This window comes from Onychostoma macrolepis, chromosome 08 (assembly GCF_012432095.1).
Source record: "Onychostoma macrolepis isolate SWU-2019 chromosome 08, ASM1243209v1, whole genome shotgun sequence".
Classification (NCBI taxonomy): Eukaryota; Metazoa; Chordata; class Actinopteri; order Cypriniformes; family Cyprinidae; genus Onychostoma; species Onychostoma macrolepis.
In genome coordinates, this window is record NC_081162.1 from 25,827,914 (window position 1) to 25,841,440 (window position 13,527).

At 35.7% G+C, this 13,527-nt stretch overlaps 1 protein-coding gene across 1 annotated transcript; it reads left to right on the top strand.

The window, feature by feature from the left end:
- The first annotated feature begins 3,047 nt into the window (after positions 1–3,047).
- On the top strand, positions 3,048–13,396 carry ppp2r2aa (protein phosphatase 2, regulatory subunit B, alpha a). The gene is made up of 10 exons (XM_058785440.1): positions 3,048–3,330; positions 3,829–3,900; positions 5,138–5,235; positions 6,092–6,257; positions 6,440–6,552; positions 6,636–6,813; positions 8,003–8,167; positions 8,286–8,455; positions 10,153–10,244; positions 11,639–13,396. Exons 1-10 carry the CDS (start codon positions 3,324–3,326, stop codon positions 11,916–11,918), a joined length of 1,341 nt encoding a protein of 446 aa, XP_058641423.1. The 5' UTR covers positions 3,048–3,323; the 3' UTR covers positions 11,919–13,396.
- The last annotated feature ends 131 nt before the right edge of the window (positions 13,397–13,527 follow it).

Here is a 13,527-nt window from a genome sequence, read left to right on the forward strand (position 1 = left end):
CCAAGCCCAGAGCAAGCTCTATTTTTTTCGGTCTGGTGATGGACTTAGTAGTAGAAGGATTGTTTAGATATTAGGTTACTTATGAGTAAACTGTATTTACAGCTTGTGATTGAATGACTTTGTAAAGTGGAACAATAAATAAAACATCACTTACTATTCTCTTCATTAAAAGAGAGAATTAACCAAAGTGAATTATTTGCCTTCTGTCTTCAAGACATAAGTTTTGGTTTCATTCCAGCATTGATTTTAAGAATTCCAACATTACTGATGTGAAAAAAAGAGACCTTCATCAGTGATGTTAAAATTTCTGATGTTAAAAAGTTGATGTGATGTGTGACTTTGAAGATCAGGAAAAGGAAATAGGTGCAAATGAGGTTGAATTTTCCATAACAGTCAGTGTCACGGTAGGTATAACATCTCTGGGTTTTCCACCGTCTGACTGCACGTATCTTCTTTGTGCACCTTACACCAGCGACAGCAGTGGTTAGCAGTGAAGCTTTCTGAGTAGCCAAGGAGTGAATTCAGTCCTCAGTTTTCACCACAAACTTGTGCCACACTCATCTTTACAGAACCACAAAATTCTGGAGTGTCAATAAGGAATCTCCTTACTTCCAAATCCAAAATTTCATCAGTCAGGCACTGCAGAACAGAATCAATGCCATTTGTCTTTGCATCGTCTCATTTATAGACAGCTAACAGAAAGCATGAAGACAGAGAAGACAACAGCATGGGGGCGCAAACATTTGATATTGGAGGTATTTCAATCCTATTTTGTGCATAATGCATTTGGAGGCCAGGGAGTTAACAGTCTCACAATCATCATTGTACAAAAGAAGTGGGATGGAAAGCACTTTGGAAAACAAGGAGTTGTGTTTGTAAAGCTCTCCATCATGAAAGTATTAATACTCCAGCATCATGCTCTGTGTTCTAATAGTTAACAAAGTTTTTCATTGTTTCAGGTGTTTCAAGAACTTTATCCAGAAGTGGACGCAATGGAATATACTGAAATGTATGAGGTACTCCTATTTGTATATCAAATCTTCCTTTCATAAGTAAGATTATTGAAAAGGTAGTTTTTAATCAGCTGAACAACTGCTTAAACTCAATGGGTATCTGGACAATTTTCAATCTGGTTTCCGAGCGCATCACAGCACAGAGACAGCAGTCATTAAGATAATAAATGATATTCACTTTAATTCTGATTCTGGAAAAATATCAGTGCTGGTACTACTAGATCTTAGTGCTGCGTTTGACACTGTCGATCATAACATACTTCTAGAGAGACTGGAAAACTGGGTCGGGCTTTCTGGGATGGAACTCAAATGGTTCAGGTCATACTTAGAAGGGAGAGGTTATTATGTGAGTATATCTTAAGTCTAAGTGGACGTCCATGACATGCGGAGTCCCACAAGGCTCAATTCTTGCACCGCTCTTGTTTAGCTTGTATATGCTCCCACTAAGTCAAATAATGAGGAAGAACCAAATTGTCTATCACAGCTATGCTGATGATACCCAGATTTACCTAGCCTTATCTCCAAATGACTACAGCCCCATTGACTCCCTCTGCCAATGCATTGATGAAATTAACAGTTGGATGTGCCAAAACTTTCTTCAGTTAAACAAGGAGAAAACTGAAGTCATTGCATTTGGAAACAAAGATGAAGTTCTCAAGGTGAATGCATACCTTGACTCTAGGGGTCAAACAACTAAAAATCAAGTCAAAAATCTTGGGGTGATTCTGGAGACAGACCTTAGTGTTAGTAGTCATGTCAAAGCAGTAACTAAATCAGCATCATCTCAAAAACATTGCAAGAATTAGAGGTTTTGTTTCCAGTCAAGACTTGGAGAAACTTGTTCATGCCTTTATCACCAGCAGGGTGGATTATTGTAATGGTCTCCTTCCAAAGAAGACCATTAGACAGCTGCAGCTCATCCAGAACGCTGCTGCCAGGATTCTGACTAGAACCAGAAAATCTGAGCATATCACACCAGTCCTCAGGTCCTTACACTGGCTTCCAGTTACATTTAGGACTGATTTTAAATTTCTTTTACTCATTTATAAATAACTCAATGGCCTAGGACCCAAATACATTGCAGATATGCTCACTGAATATAAACCTAACAGACCACTCAGATCATTAGGATCGAGTCAGCTAGAAATACCAAGGGTTCACACAAAACAAGGGGAGTCTGCTTTTAGCTATTATGCCGCCCGCAGTTGGAACCAGCTTCCAGAAGAGATCAGATGTGCTAAAACATTAGCCACATTTAAATCCAGACTCAAAACTCATCTGTTTAGCTGTGCATTTGTTGAATGAGCACTGTGCTACGTCCGAACCGATTGTACTGTATTTTATGCATAATCATATTCTATCATTAACTGTTTTAAATTCATTTTAAATTAATTTTTATATCATTTTAAAAGTTTAAACAGAATGTTTGTTTTAAATTTCTTGTTTTTATTGTTGTGATCATTTTTAATGACTATTTCACTTCCTTTTATGTAAAGCACTTTGAATTACCACTGTGTATGAAATGTGCTATATAAATAAACTTGCCTTGCCTTAAGTGAACATAAACTGTTAAATAGAAAAGAAAATATAGAGCTTCTAGCACAGGTTCATCTTCTGGTACATCAGAGAAAGCAAGTCACAATAAATAAATAAACAGATATGAAAAGAAACAACATTCATGGGGCAGTTCATTTCAGATTTTGTCAAATTAATTAATTAATCCTCGTTGCATTCTATCTGTTACTCTGATACAAAAAAACATTTTTACATTTTATTATGATTATATATCATTTTTATATTATCATAATAGAGCATTATATTTGTATTTATTGTAATTTAACCCAGTTGCTGGTTTGTTTTCCCACCAAAATTGTCACTTCCTAGAAGATGATGTCAATAAGTTAGCTGAAAGGTTTTTACAATGAACTAAAAGGACTGAGTTATTGAGGGCACACACACACACACACAAAAATACAAATGGACTACAAATTGTCGTCACGATTTTATCAAAAAGTAGCCGTGATTTTGGACGTGACCGCGTGTGGTCGCTGTCGTGCGTCGTGCGTCTTGCGTGAGTCGTGACGTCAGCGGACCACGCACGTTCAGCGCGTGTGATGATAGAATGATAGAAAAGCTAAACACGATTCTGTACGGAGGGAATTATGAAATCAAACCGTATTCTAGCACTTTGTTAAGAAAACCAACCTTCTCTTATTAAAATATCTTTATGAAATAACCGAATCAGAGGAAAAGACGCTTGAAATCAACATCGAAAAATAAGGCCCAGGACTGAATCAGATCCAGCCCAGCATGGACGGTATATGCAACTTTAATTTCGTTAAAATCGTTTAATATAATTCGTGCAGTCATGTAATGTGTTGCTGTGCGTTACGTTGCTTTAAAGTAAAGCTGTTATTTGGACAGTATTTAGTGTTCTGCATCGTTTTCAGGTCATTTAATCTGTGTTGTGTGTTGAATTTGATTTGAATTTGCCCTGAATTGAATCAGAAATGCGGTCCCACCTCTGTGTTATGATGCATGTGTAGATCATCAGATGTTTGATGCTGCTGTGGTCAGATGTGTGGTACAGACTGCTGGATACAGTCCTGGTCGACAGCTCTCCCTCAAATCCATGCAAACTTACTGGAAATGAAGATTTTTTTTTTTTTTTTTTCTATAGATCTAAGCCGTATAAGTCTCCAGTTCTTCACAAGCGTGGTAGTTTAGGGCACATTTGCAGTGGGGGACACAGATAGGGGTTTTTTAATGTGGTCTTCGTGTTGGACATACAGTCTGAATTTGTCTTCGGTTCCAGGAGATGGAGACGGCCAGAGCCGCTGGTGTCTGTCCCAGGTCAAAGGAGCCGTAGATGATGATGTAGCCGAAGGTAAGACACTTCCCTGCTTTACCACGATAACCTCAGTACCACAATAAATACAAAAACCAGAGTTACTACTGTAACACCCTAATAAGTTCCATTATAAAGATCTTCAAAGCTTGCCAAATCTTTCTTTTAGTCATTTTAGTAGAATTTTTGTTACTATCATTGGTTTAAGTTTTACTCTTGTATTGATGTATATTTATATATAAATGAATAAATATATTTATAGATGTAATAATGATGTTATTAGACTACTGTAAGACCATGATAAATTGCTATAGGATCTTCAAAGCTTTTAAAATCCTTCTTTTTGCCATTTCAGTATCATTTTTGATAACCATGCTGGATATTCTCCAAGTTTGCAAAGTTTTTGTTTTATTTATAAATTATTCATAGATATTTATCTACAAAATGCCAGAGTTACTAATGTAAACCCACAATAAATTAATATGAGATCTTCAAAGCGTGTACAATCTTTCTTTTTGTCATTTTGGCATGGTTTTTTGAGAACCGTGCTAGACAATATCTAAGTTACTAAAGTTGTTTATTTATTTATTGGTTGCCATGTTTTACCTTTTTGCTTTAATGTATTTCTTCATGATAGTTTATGAATTTATGAGTATGCAAACATGCTACCATTAGGTATATTATGGTCATGGAAACACATCAGTGAAGAGAATTTATCATTAAATGTTCTGTCAGCTATGAAAAGTGCCCGTTTGAGAGGTCAATTCATAAAATAATTTAGAATGTAATTCTGATGGATTAGAAAGGCCATGTAAAAGTTCAAAAGGTCTGAGAAGGACGTTTGTGATACTTAGAAATGGTAAGTGGTGTTCCAGCTGTATTTGGCTCTCACTTGTCAAAATATGTTTCTTTATATATATATATATATATGAGGTTAAATAGTGCATGTGTTTTTAGCATAAAGGATTAGTTCTCTGGCTCGAGTCTGAACATGGCACGGCCCAGCACCACGCTGCCGCCCGTCACAATAATACGACAGACAGACAGAAAGACAGAAAGAGAGAGAGGTTGTTATTGTTAGGGAAGGCAGGGATGGGGGGTTGTTGGACGGTACTGTGTGTGCAGATGCCCGAGATGCTTTTAATGCCAGGCTCCGCATGTTCCCGCCCACACGCCCTCAAACACAAGCAGTCACTTATCTTCTTAGAAACATTCAGAGAAACAATATGCTCTCATAGTTGCTCTTTTCAATAATTCATTATTGTGTGTGTTGCAGCTGACATCATCTCTGCGGTGGAGTTCAATCATTCTGGGGAGCTTTTGGCCACAGGAGATCGAGGAGGAAGAATAGTGATCTTCCAGCAAGAGCAAGAGGTGAGATGGATTACAGTCCATTACACACAACAAGTGTCAATGAGCTTTTCAGGCTTAAAACTCTTATTTCTAGATGGTAAATACATAGTCCACATATCTAAGACATGCCACGCAAAACGTTATTGGTTCTCACGTGTCTTGTTTGAATATACAAATTTGAGAGCATTTTTGAGTGGGCCGTTACTTAATCTTCGCTCCTGAAGTTTATGATTTTATGCATGGGTACACAAACAGATATGCTTCCATTCCATTCAGGGAATTGTAAAATTGTGATTTATAGCCCTGGAATATTTGTGAAAATATAGGCCTAGTGTAATTTTATATAGTGAAAAAATAATAAATGTAATAAAAAAGTGCCCCTCAAGACACACCATTAATAGTTCTCATGTGTCTTGTGGTTGATTACGACACGTTGGATTTAAATATGCAAATTTGAGAGCATTTTAGGTAGACTATTTCTTTAATAATATACATTGCAATGCTGTTTTAGAATTATTTGTGTACTATTATATAATAAAAGCTCATTTAAAATATTTATAAATTGTTTTATTTCATGTTCATTTTAACGTTTAGTCATTTTGTCATTTTTATTAGTTTTTGCATTTTTAATATTTGTTTTAATTTATTTTTATTTCAGTTTTAGTTGTTTTAGTACTTAAAGTTTCAACTTATTACTAACTTGTTTAACTGCCAGGGTTACATTTCTAATTTTCATTTAAGTTTGTCATCTAACACTTATATTTAATTTCAGTTTTGTTTCAGTTAATGTAAACAATTTAAGTGTTTTTTTTATTTTTTAATTTGCATCATTAATGTCATACAGGATGTTTAAAAGGTCATCTCTCTGTCCTTTCAGAGTAAGAACTTGCCGCAGTGCCGCGCTGAGTATAACGTCTACAGCACGTTCCAGAGTCACGAGCCGGAGTTCGACTATCTGAAGAGTCTGGAAATCGAGGAAAAGATCAATAAGATCCGCTGGCTTCCTCAGAAAAATGCTGCACACTTCCTGTTGTCCACAAACGGTGAGTTAACAGATGAAGGCAACATTTCCCTACAATATTATCGAAATTGATTTTCAATAGTTCAGTTAATAATAACAGCACCGATGCAGATACAGACACATTAACACATTTATATGTGTGGGTTGCTCTGCTATCAAAGTAGATGTAGATTATTCAATGCTCCGTTGTTTTCTTGCATGCAGATAAAACCATCAAGCTCTGGAAAATCAGTGAACGAGACAAGAGACCGGAGGGTTATAACCTCAAAGAAGAGGATGGCCGCTACAGGCATCCGTCATCCCTCACAACACTACGGGTGCGAACACACTCACACGCACACATTATGGATTGTTAATGCATTAAGAAGTCCATAGGAGTAACAGGCTTTGCTCCGCACAGGTTCCAGTGTTCCAGCCGATGGATCTGATGGTGGAGGCGAGTCCGCGGCGGGTTTACGCCAACGCTCACACCTACCACATCAACTCCATCTCTGTCAACAGCGACAACGAGACGTATCTGTCCGCCGATGACCTCCGGATCAATCTGTGGCACCTGGACTTCACCGACCGAAGCTTCAGTATCCTGTTTATCCATTTATTTCTTTGTTCATATGCACTACTGTTCAAAAGGTTGGAAAGATTTTGCTCACAAAGGCTGCGTTTATTTGATCAAAAATTCTGTAATGTGAAATATTATTACAATTTATACAATTTTCTATTTGAATATATTCTGAAATGTAATTTATTCCTGTGATGCAAAGCTGAATTGTTTTAGCCAGTCTTCACCGTCACATGATCCTTCAGAAATCATTCATATTTTCAGTGAAATAAGTCACACTTGCTTAAAAATCGTTGAGGAAAAAAAAAAAACAAGCTAAGTTGCATCAGTGTATAGGTCACACTTTATTATTACATTAAGAAATTGTGTAAAATGCCAGTAAATGAAATATTATAAACATGTATTTTATAGCACATATACTGTATATTAAATATATTTTAAAGCACATGTATATTAAACCTGCATCGCATATATTTATTTAATTGAATCATAGCATTTGTGAATTCACAATTTTGCTTAATTATGATTTCTATATGGGTTTAATATATCATGCAGCCTTGGGAAACAGTCTTATAATGCGTTTCATGGATTCTCGTCTGTGAAATGCGCCACTTCCGGTATTTAGCCGATTATTTTGTCAAATTACAGGCAAGGATTTTTTTTAACAGTCGAATAGAATCGACGAACCGTGACGGCCCCAATATTTTAGTTCCCCTCACTCAACAAATATTTCAATTTTAGTGGTAACATTATTAATAATATTTAACAAATATTTAAATTTAGAACAGGAATAAAAAATAGTGTGTGTGTGTAAAAATGCAGCTTATGGAAATATATAGCATCAAACAGTTCTGCTGCTCCATATATTTGTGAAAACCATGATTTCTGCATTTTTCAGGATTCTTCGATGAATAGAAAGTTAAAAAAGAACAGCATTTTATTTGAAATTGAAATCTTTTGTAACTTTATAAATGTCTTTACTTTTAATCCATGCAACTATTCATTTCTGTACAAAAATCTTACCCACCCCGAACTTTAGTAATTATATCATAACACTTGCATGTTTCATAGTTGTTAACAAAGCAGTTGTTGAACCAAAAAAAGGGTGTTTTCCACTTCCTTTTTAATTGCTTTTCATATTATTTACTCATAATGTACACTGTTTCACATTAAGTGTAACTGAAGTTTGCCCTTAACCGCTGACTCAGACATTGTTGACATCAAACCGGCCAACATGGAGGAGCTGACGGAGGTGATCACGGCTTCAGAGTTTCACCCGCTCCAGTGCAACACGTTTGTGTACGGCAGCAGCAAGGGCTCCGTGCGCCTGTGTGACATGAGGGCGTCCGCGCTGTGTGACCAGCACTCCAAATGTATGTTTCGCTGCTCTTTACACTGAGGTTTCATGGGGGTTTTGGATCAATCAAGCTGAAAACCTCTCAGGAGGGCTTTTGTTGTCATGTAACTCATTTAGCATGTGTTTCTGTGTAGTGTTTGAGGAGCCCGAGGACCCCAGCACACGCTCCTTCTTCTCAGAAATCATCTCATCCATCTCAGACGTCAAGTTCAGTCACAGCGGCCGATACATGATGACCAGAGATTATCTGACCCTCAAGGTCTGGGACCTGCACATGGAGAGTCGACCGGTGGAAACCTACCAGGTGCTGTTTCTGTCTGGGAGATTTGCTCTTAAGAAAATAGTAATCTATGTAGCTTTGGTGTACCAAAACTAATCATTTTAAAGGATTAGTTCACCTAAAAATGTATGTTGTCATAATTTACTTAGCCTCATTGTTGTTCTCATTTGTATGACTGACTTCTGGGACACAAAAGGAGAAATGCTGAATATTCTGGTTGTTTTATCCATGCAATTACAGCTAATCTGGACTGAGGCTTTTAAGCTTATAAAAAGTGCTTTGGAAGTAGCATAACGTTTCGTAATTAAATGGGTTGATCCAGTCTGAGTTGATTCATTTCTTGAATCATGCTGATCAACTTTCTGGAAAGGAAGAGTATCGATGAGTAACAACTTAAATCTATGCTATTTTATGATTCAGACAATATCAGAAGAACTGCTTTTATGAAACGCTGTTTGTCCTGTTTTAACCTTGAACGCTCTAGTCTCCATTACTTGTAAGTACATGGAGGAACCAACCAGAAGATTTCAAGTTTCTCCTTTTCCATTAGAAGAAAGAAAGTCAAAGTGGTCTGGAAGGACAGGAGGGTTAGAAAATGATCATTTTCTTTTAGTGTGAACTAATACTATAAATAGAATAATAATCTAGCGACATTGACCACTAGGTGGCATCAGGAATTTTTCTTAACCACCATCTTTATATAGGTATTTTTCATTGCATGAGAATATGGTTTTCCACAATGTGAGATAGATAGTTTATTTATTTAAGTCAGAATATTTCTGTAGGAAAAACCATCAGGATTTGATTGGATTATGAAAAGTTGGATATGATGCACTGCATTAATGGCATATTGCAATTACTGTGATTATACTTAATTATAAACTTAATTACGGCACTTTTCCACAGTGGATTAATCGAACTCGTAATAGTAAAGCAGATTGAGAAATAATAATTCAGTATGTTAATAGTCATGATGGCAAAATTGATGCATGACCAACTTTGCTGTTTTGCAACACATTTTTATGTGTTTGGCTTATTTTCTATTGAAATTGAAATGATCTTGTGTTAGTAAGAAATTATGATTAGCGATAATTATAGGCAATAACAATTATGTGTAGCTTACGTTACCCAAAAATATTTGAATGGTAGTGTAATAAAATTCAATGACAGTAATAATTTCTGAAATGGAATGAATAAAATTTAAAAAGAAGAAGAAAAAAGTTTTACACAAATTTTACTCAATTCTCTAAATTCATTTAAAAATAAAAATGTTAATGTAATGAATAAAATAGTGTACAAAACATGGCTAGATTTTTACAGTATTTTACTTTGCAGCAATGGCTTTTTACTCGCTCTCTCTCTCTCTCTCTCTCTCTCTCTCTCTCTCTCTCTCTCTCTCTCTATATATATATATATATATATATATATATATAGATATATATATATATATATATATATATATATATAGATATAGATATATATATAGATATATAGAAGAAAATGTCAGAGGGTTTCTTTCACAGAAACCATGAGCAATTTTTTATTATGAGTAATTAAATGTAATACTTGTATGGCATTAGTTTTATAGCTCTGATTGCCCAGAATGCACTGAATAAAGACCGTGAAGCTGTAACCATTAAGAAACTGAGATATTCATAAACTGGCTTTCCCTGCTGTCTGTCCTTCTATGAGTTTTGTGACTTTGATCTTTCTCTCATCAGGTTCATGGTTATCTCAGGAGTAAGCTGTGCTCTCTCTACGAGAACGACTGCATCTTTGATAAGTTTGAGTGCTGCTGGAGGGGCGATGACAGGTGAGGAGACGTGGCTCACGTTCAGAAGCCATCGATATGACGTTTCTGTTCAGCTAACAGGCTCCCGCACATCCTGATCTTGATGAAAGCGTCTTGGGTGCATTTCAGTTCATGATAAAGCAAATACAAAGCTAACCACAAACAGAAATGAGCCGTGTGCGCTCACAGCTGTATCTCTGTGTCCAGAGAGAGTCGTATCAGACTGAAGCTTTTATCTGTGACTAACAGAGCGCTCGCATTTACTGACGCACAACACTGTTTCAGCTACAGTACAAGAATATTTATGATGCATTGTGTTATTTTGTTGTTTTTTGAGAGAAATGAATACTTCTGCAAAAACTTTTTAATTGATCAAAAGTGACAGTGATAACATTTATAATGTCAATATTTCTTCAATATTTAAAATAAATGCTGTTCTTTTGATTTTTCTATTCATCAGAGAATTCTGAAAACTGTGGTTTCTGTAAAAATATGAAGCTACACAACTGTTTTCAACGTTGATGATAATAAGAAATATTTCTTAAGAAGCATATTAGAATGATTTCTGAAGGATCGTGTGACGCTGAAGACTGAATTAATGATGCTGAAAATCCAGCAAAAACATCACAGGAATATATTACATTTTGAAATACATATAAATATAATAGTTATATACGAAATTGTAATCATTTTTCTCAATATTACTGTATTTACTGAATTTTCTAACAAATAAATGCAGCTTTGATGAGCAGAAGAGACTACTTTCAAAAACACAATCTTACAGACCACTAACATTTGAATGGTAGTCTAATAAAATGAAATGGCAGTAATAATTGCTGAAATGGAATGAATAAAATTCAGCTTTTTATTTAGCACAGCATTTATTCAGAATTCACTAAAAAAACTGTTTTAAATATACTTTTAATTTTGTTTATTTCGTGAAAATGTAGGAAAAAAACAGTTGGATATATTTTTTAAACTAGAGTTTTACAGTAATGCAGCAATGGCTTTTCAACTGAATTTTTATATATATATATATATATATATATATGTGTGTGTATGTATACATAAAAAAAATATATATATATATTATGTGTATAAGTCAAAGCAGATACATAAACATTTTTATATTAGTTTCAGTTAGAAAGTTAAACTAAATGAAAAAGGGAAATGTTGCCTTGGCAATTAGCTGAAATAAGTTTTTTTTTTTTTCTTCTTTATTGCAGTTAAAGTTTACTTCAAGTAACACTTTTTTGTTAAATGTTTAATTTCTTTTATTTAATATATCAGCCCTACATTTAAGCATTTTGCTAATAACAGTCATTACCATAAAGATGTTCTTTTTTGCCTTATATAGGAAGAAATGATTCATCTTTGCCTCATTATCTCATAATTTTCCATCTCTCTGTTCTCAGCGAGGTCATGACGGGCTCTTATAACAACTTCTTCCGGATGTTCAACCGCGACGCCCAGCGTGACGTGACCCTGGAGGCCTCGTGGGAGAACGGCTCGCCCGGATGCCCGCTCAAGACCTGGCGCGTGTGCGCGGGGAGCCGGCGCAAGAGGAACGAGATCGGCGTCGACTGCCTGGACTTCAGCAGAAAGATCCTCTACACCTCCTGGCATCCTCAGGATAACATCGTCGCACTGGCGACAGTCAATAACCTTTACATATTCCAGGAGAAACCCAATTAGGGATTTGGAACGGCTTTGACCCCATTCTTAGCTCCAAGAGTCAGACGGGATACACGCCAAGCACAACGTCTCTCCTGAAACTCATAGTCTTAATATTAACCACTGTAGTACACAAAAACCTTTGGGTTATTCTATTACGTTAATTGATACACTGTAGGCCGGAGGAAGGGATTTTTAGTTTTATTACTGTATTTTTTTTTTTTTTTTTTTTGGTTTGGTGTTTTTTTTTTTTTTTTGCACATTGTCCGTTTTAGCTTTAATCAGAAGCATCACTCATTGCTGGGTAATAAACACGCAACCAAACTGACTAAGCAACCCGCAGAATCCTGTTTAATAAGTTTGCAGAATCACGATTAATCAATTGGACTCCTCATGCACTGATTGCTCCCTTCCGAACTCAGGCCTGGTGCAACGGGACGTTTCCTTCACCAAACGCTCGTCGAACGCCTGACATTCGTCCACAAGTGCAATTGACTTAAGCAGGGTTCCCAAATAGCTCCATTATTCCCTACATTAAGTCCCTAATGGGTACAACTAATCGTGGCATTAATTTTATGCAATATCTTAGTCTTTGTGGAAAGGGAGACTTTTTAATCGGTCTCTTTTAATTGTTTTATAGAGACACACAAATGTTTTGAGTCTTAAGTAAATGTTTGTGCAGATGTGCATGTTTTATGATTTTCAGCATCTTTTGATGTGTGTCATTTTATTTGCAGCTTTTTAATACAGAATGGTTCCTATGGGGTAAAGAATGCTCTAGATATTTTTATATGAATTTTGGAAAATTGAAATTATGTCCTTGACAGTATTCGGTGTATTAATGCTGTTGATTGGTGCAGAATGATTCTGTATAAAAGAGTGTGTTTACATGGAAATCAGGCCTGCTGTATATGAACAAACCCTGAAGTATGTTCCCTTTATCTTAATAGTTGTAAAACCCAAAATGTAAAATAAAAATTAATTTTAAGACTGAAAACTAAACCTCTTGGGGTCATTTTTCTATTCGGAGGTCAGTAAAGTAGAATCGAATGAAATATGTTTGTATTATAAGAGAAAATGATACACAGAGCAGCAGAATCACTCACCTTTAAGCATCTGCTCCACATGTAGGTTAGCAGGAACAAATAGGACACCCAGAAATGAATCTGTGCCTCAGCTATTTTAGGAGTTGGTGATCGTTGAACCGAAGTAACGGTTTTTAGGTTGTCATGATGGCAGTGCATGTAAACATTGGACGCTGTCTGTCAATAAATTTAGGAGCAACATCCATACCCTCATGTGACCCCTGTAGCAATGCTTCTATAATGTTTGTAGATGGATGGATATTTATCAGATATCTTCATCTACACTTGACCCTCTAGCACCAGCACTCTATTCTATCTAATTGTTTTCTTTTATTTATTATATATAAAACAAAAATTTGACCCTCTAACACTAACATTCTCTATTCTATTTCTGTTCTAATTGTTTTCTTTTTATTTAATAAAATGTTTTGCCACTCTAATAACACTGGCGTATTCTTTCTATTCTATCTAATTGGGGTTTTTTTTATTATTGTTATTATTTTAAAAACTGCCCCTCTAACACTAGTGTTCTCTATTTTATTTCT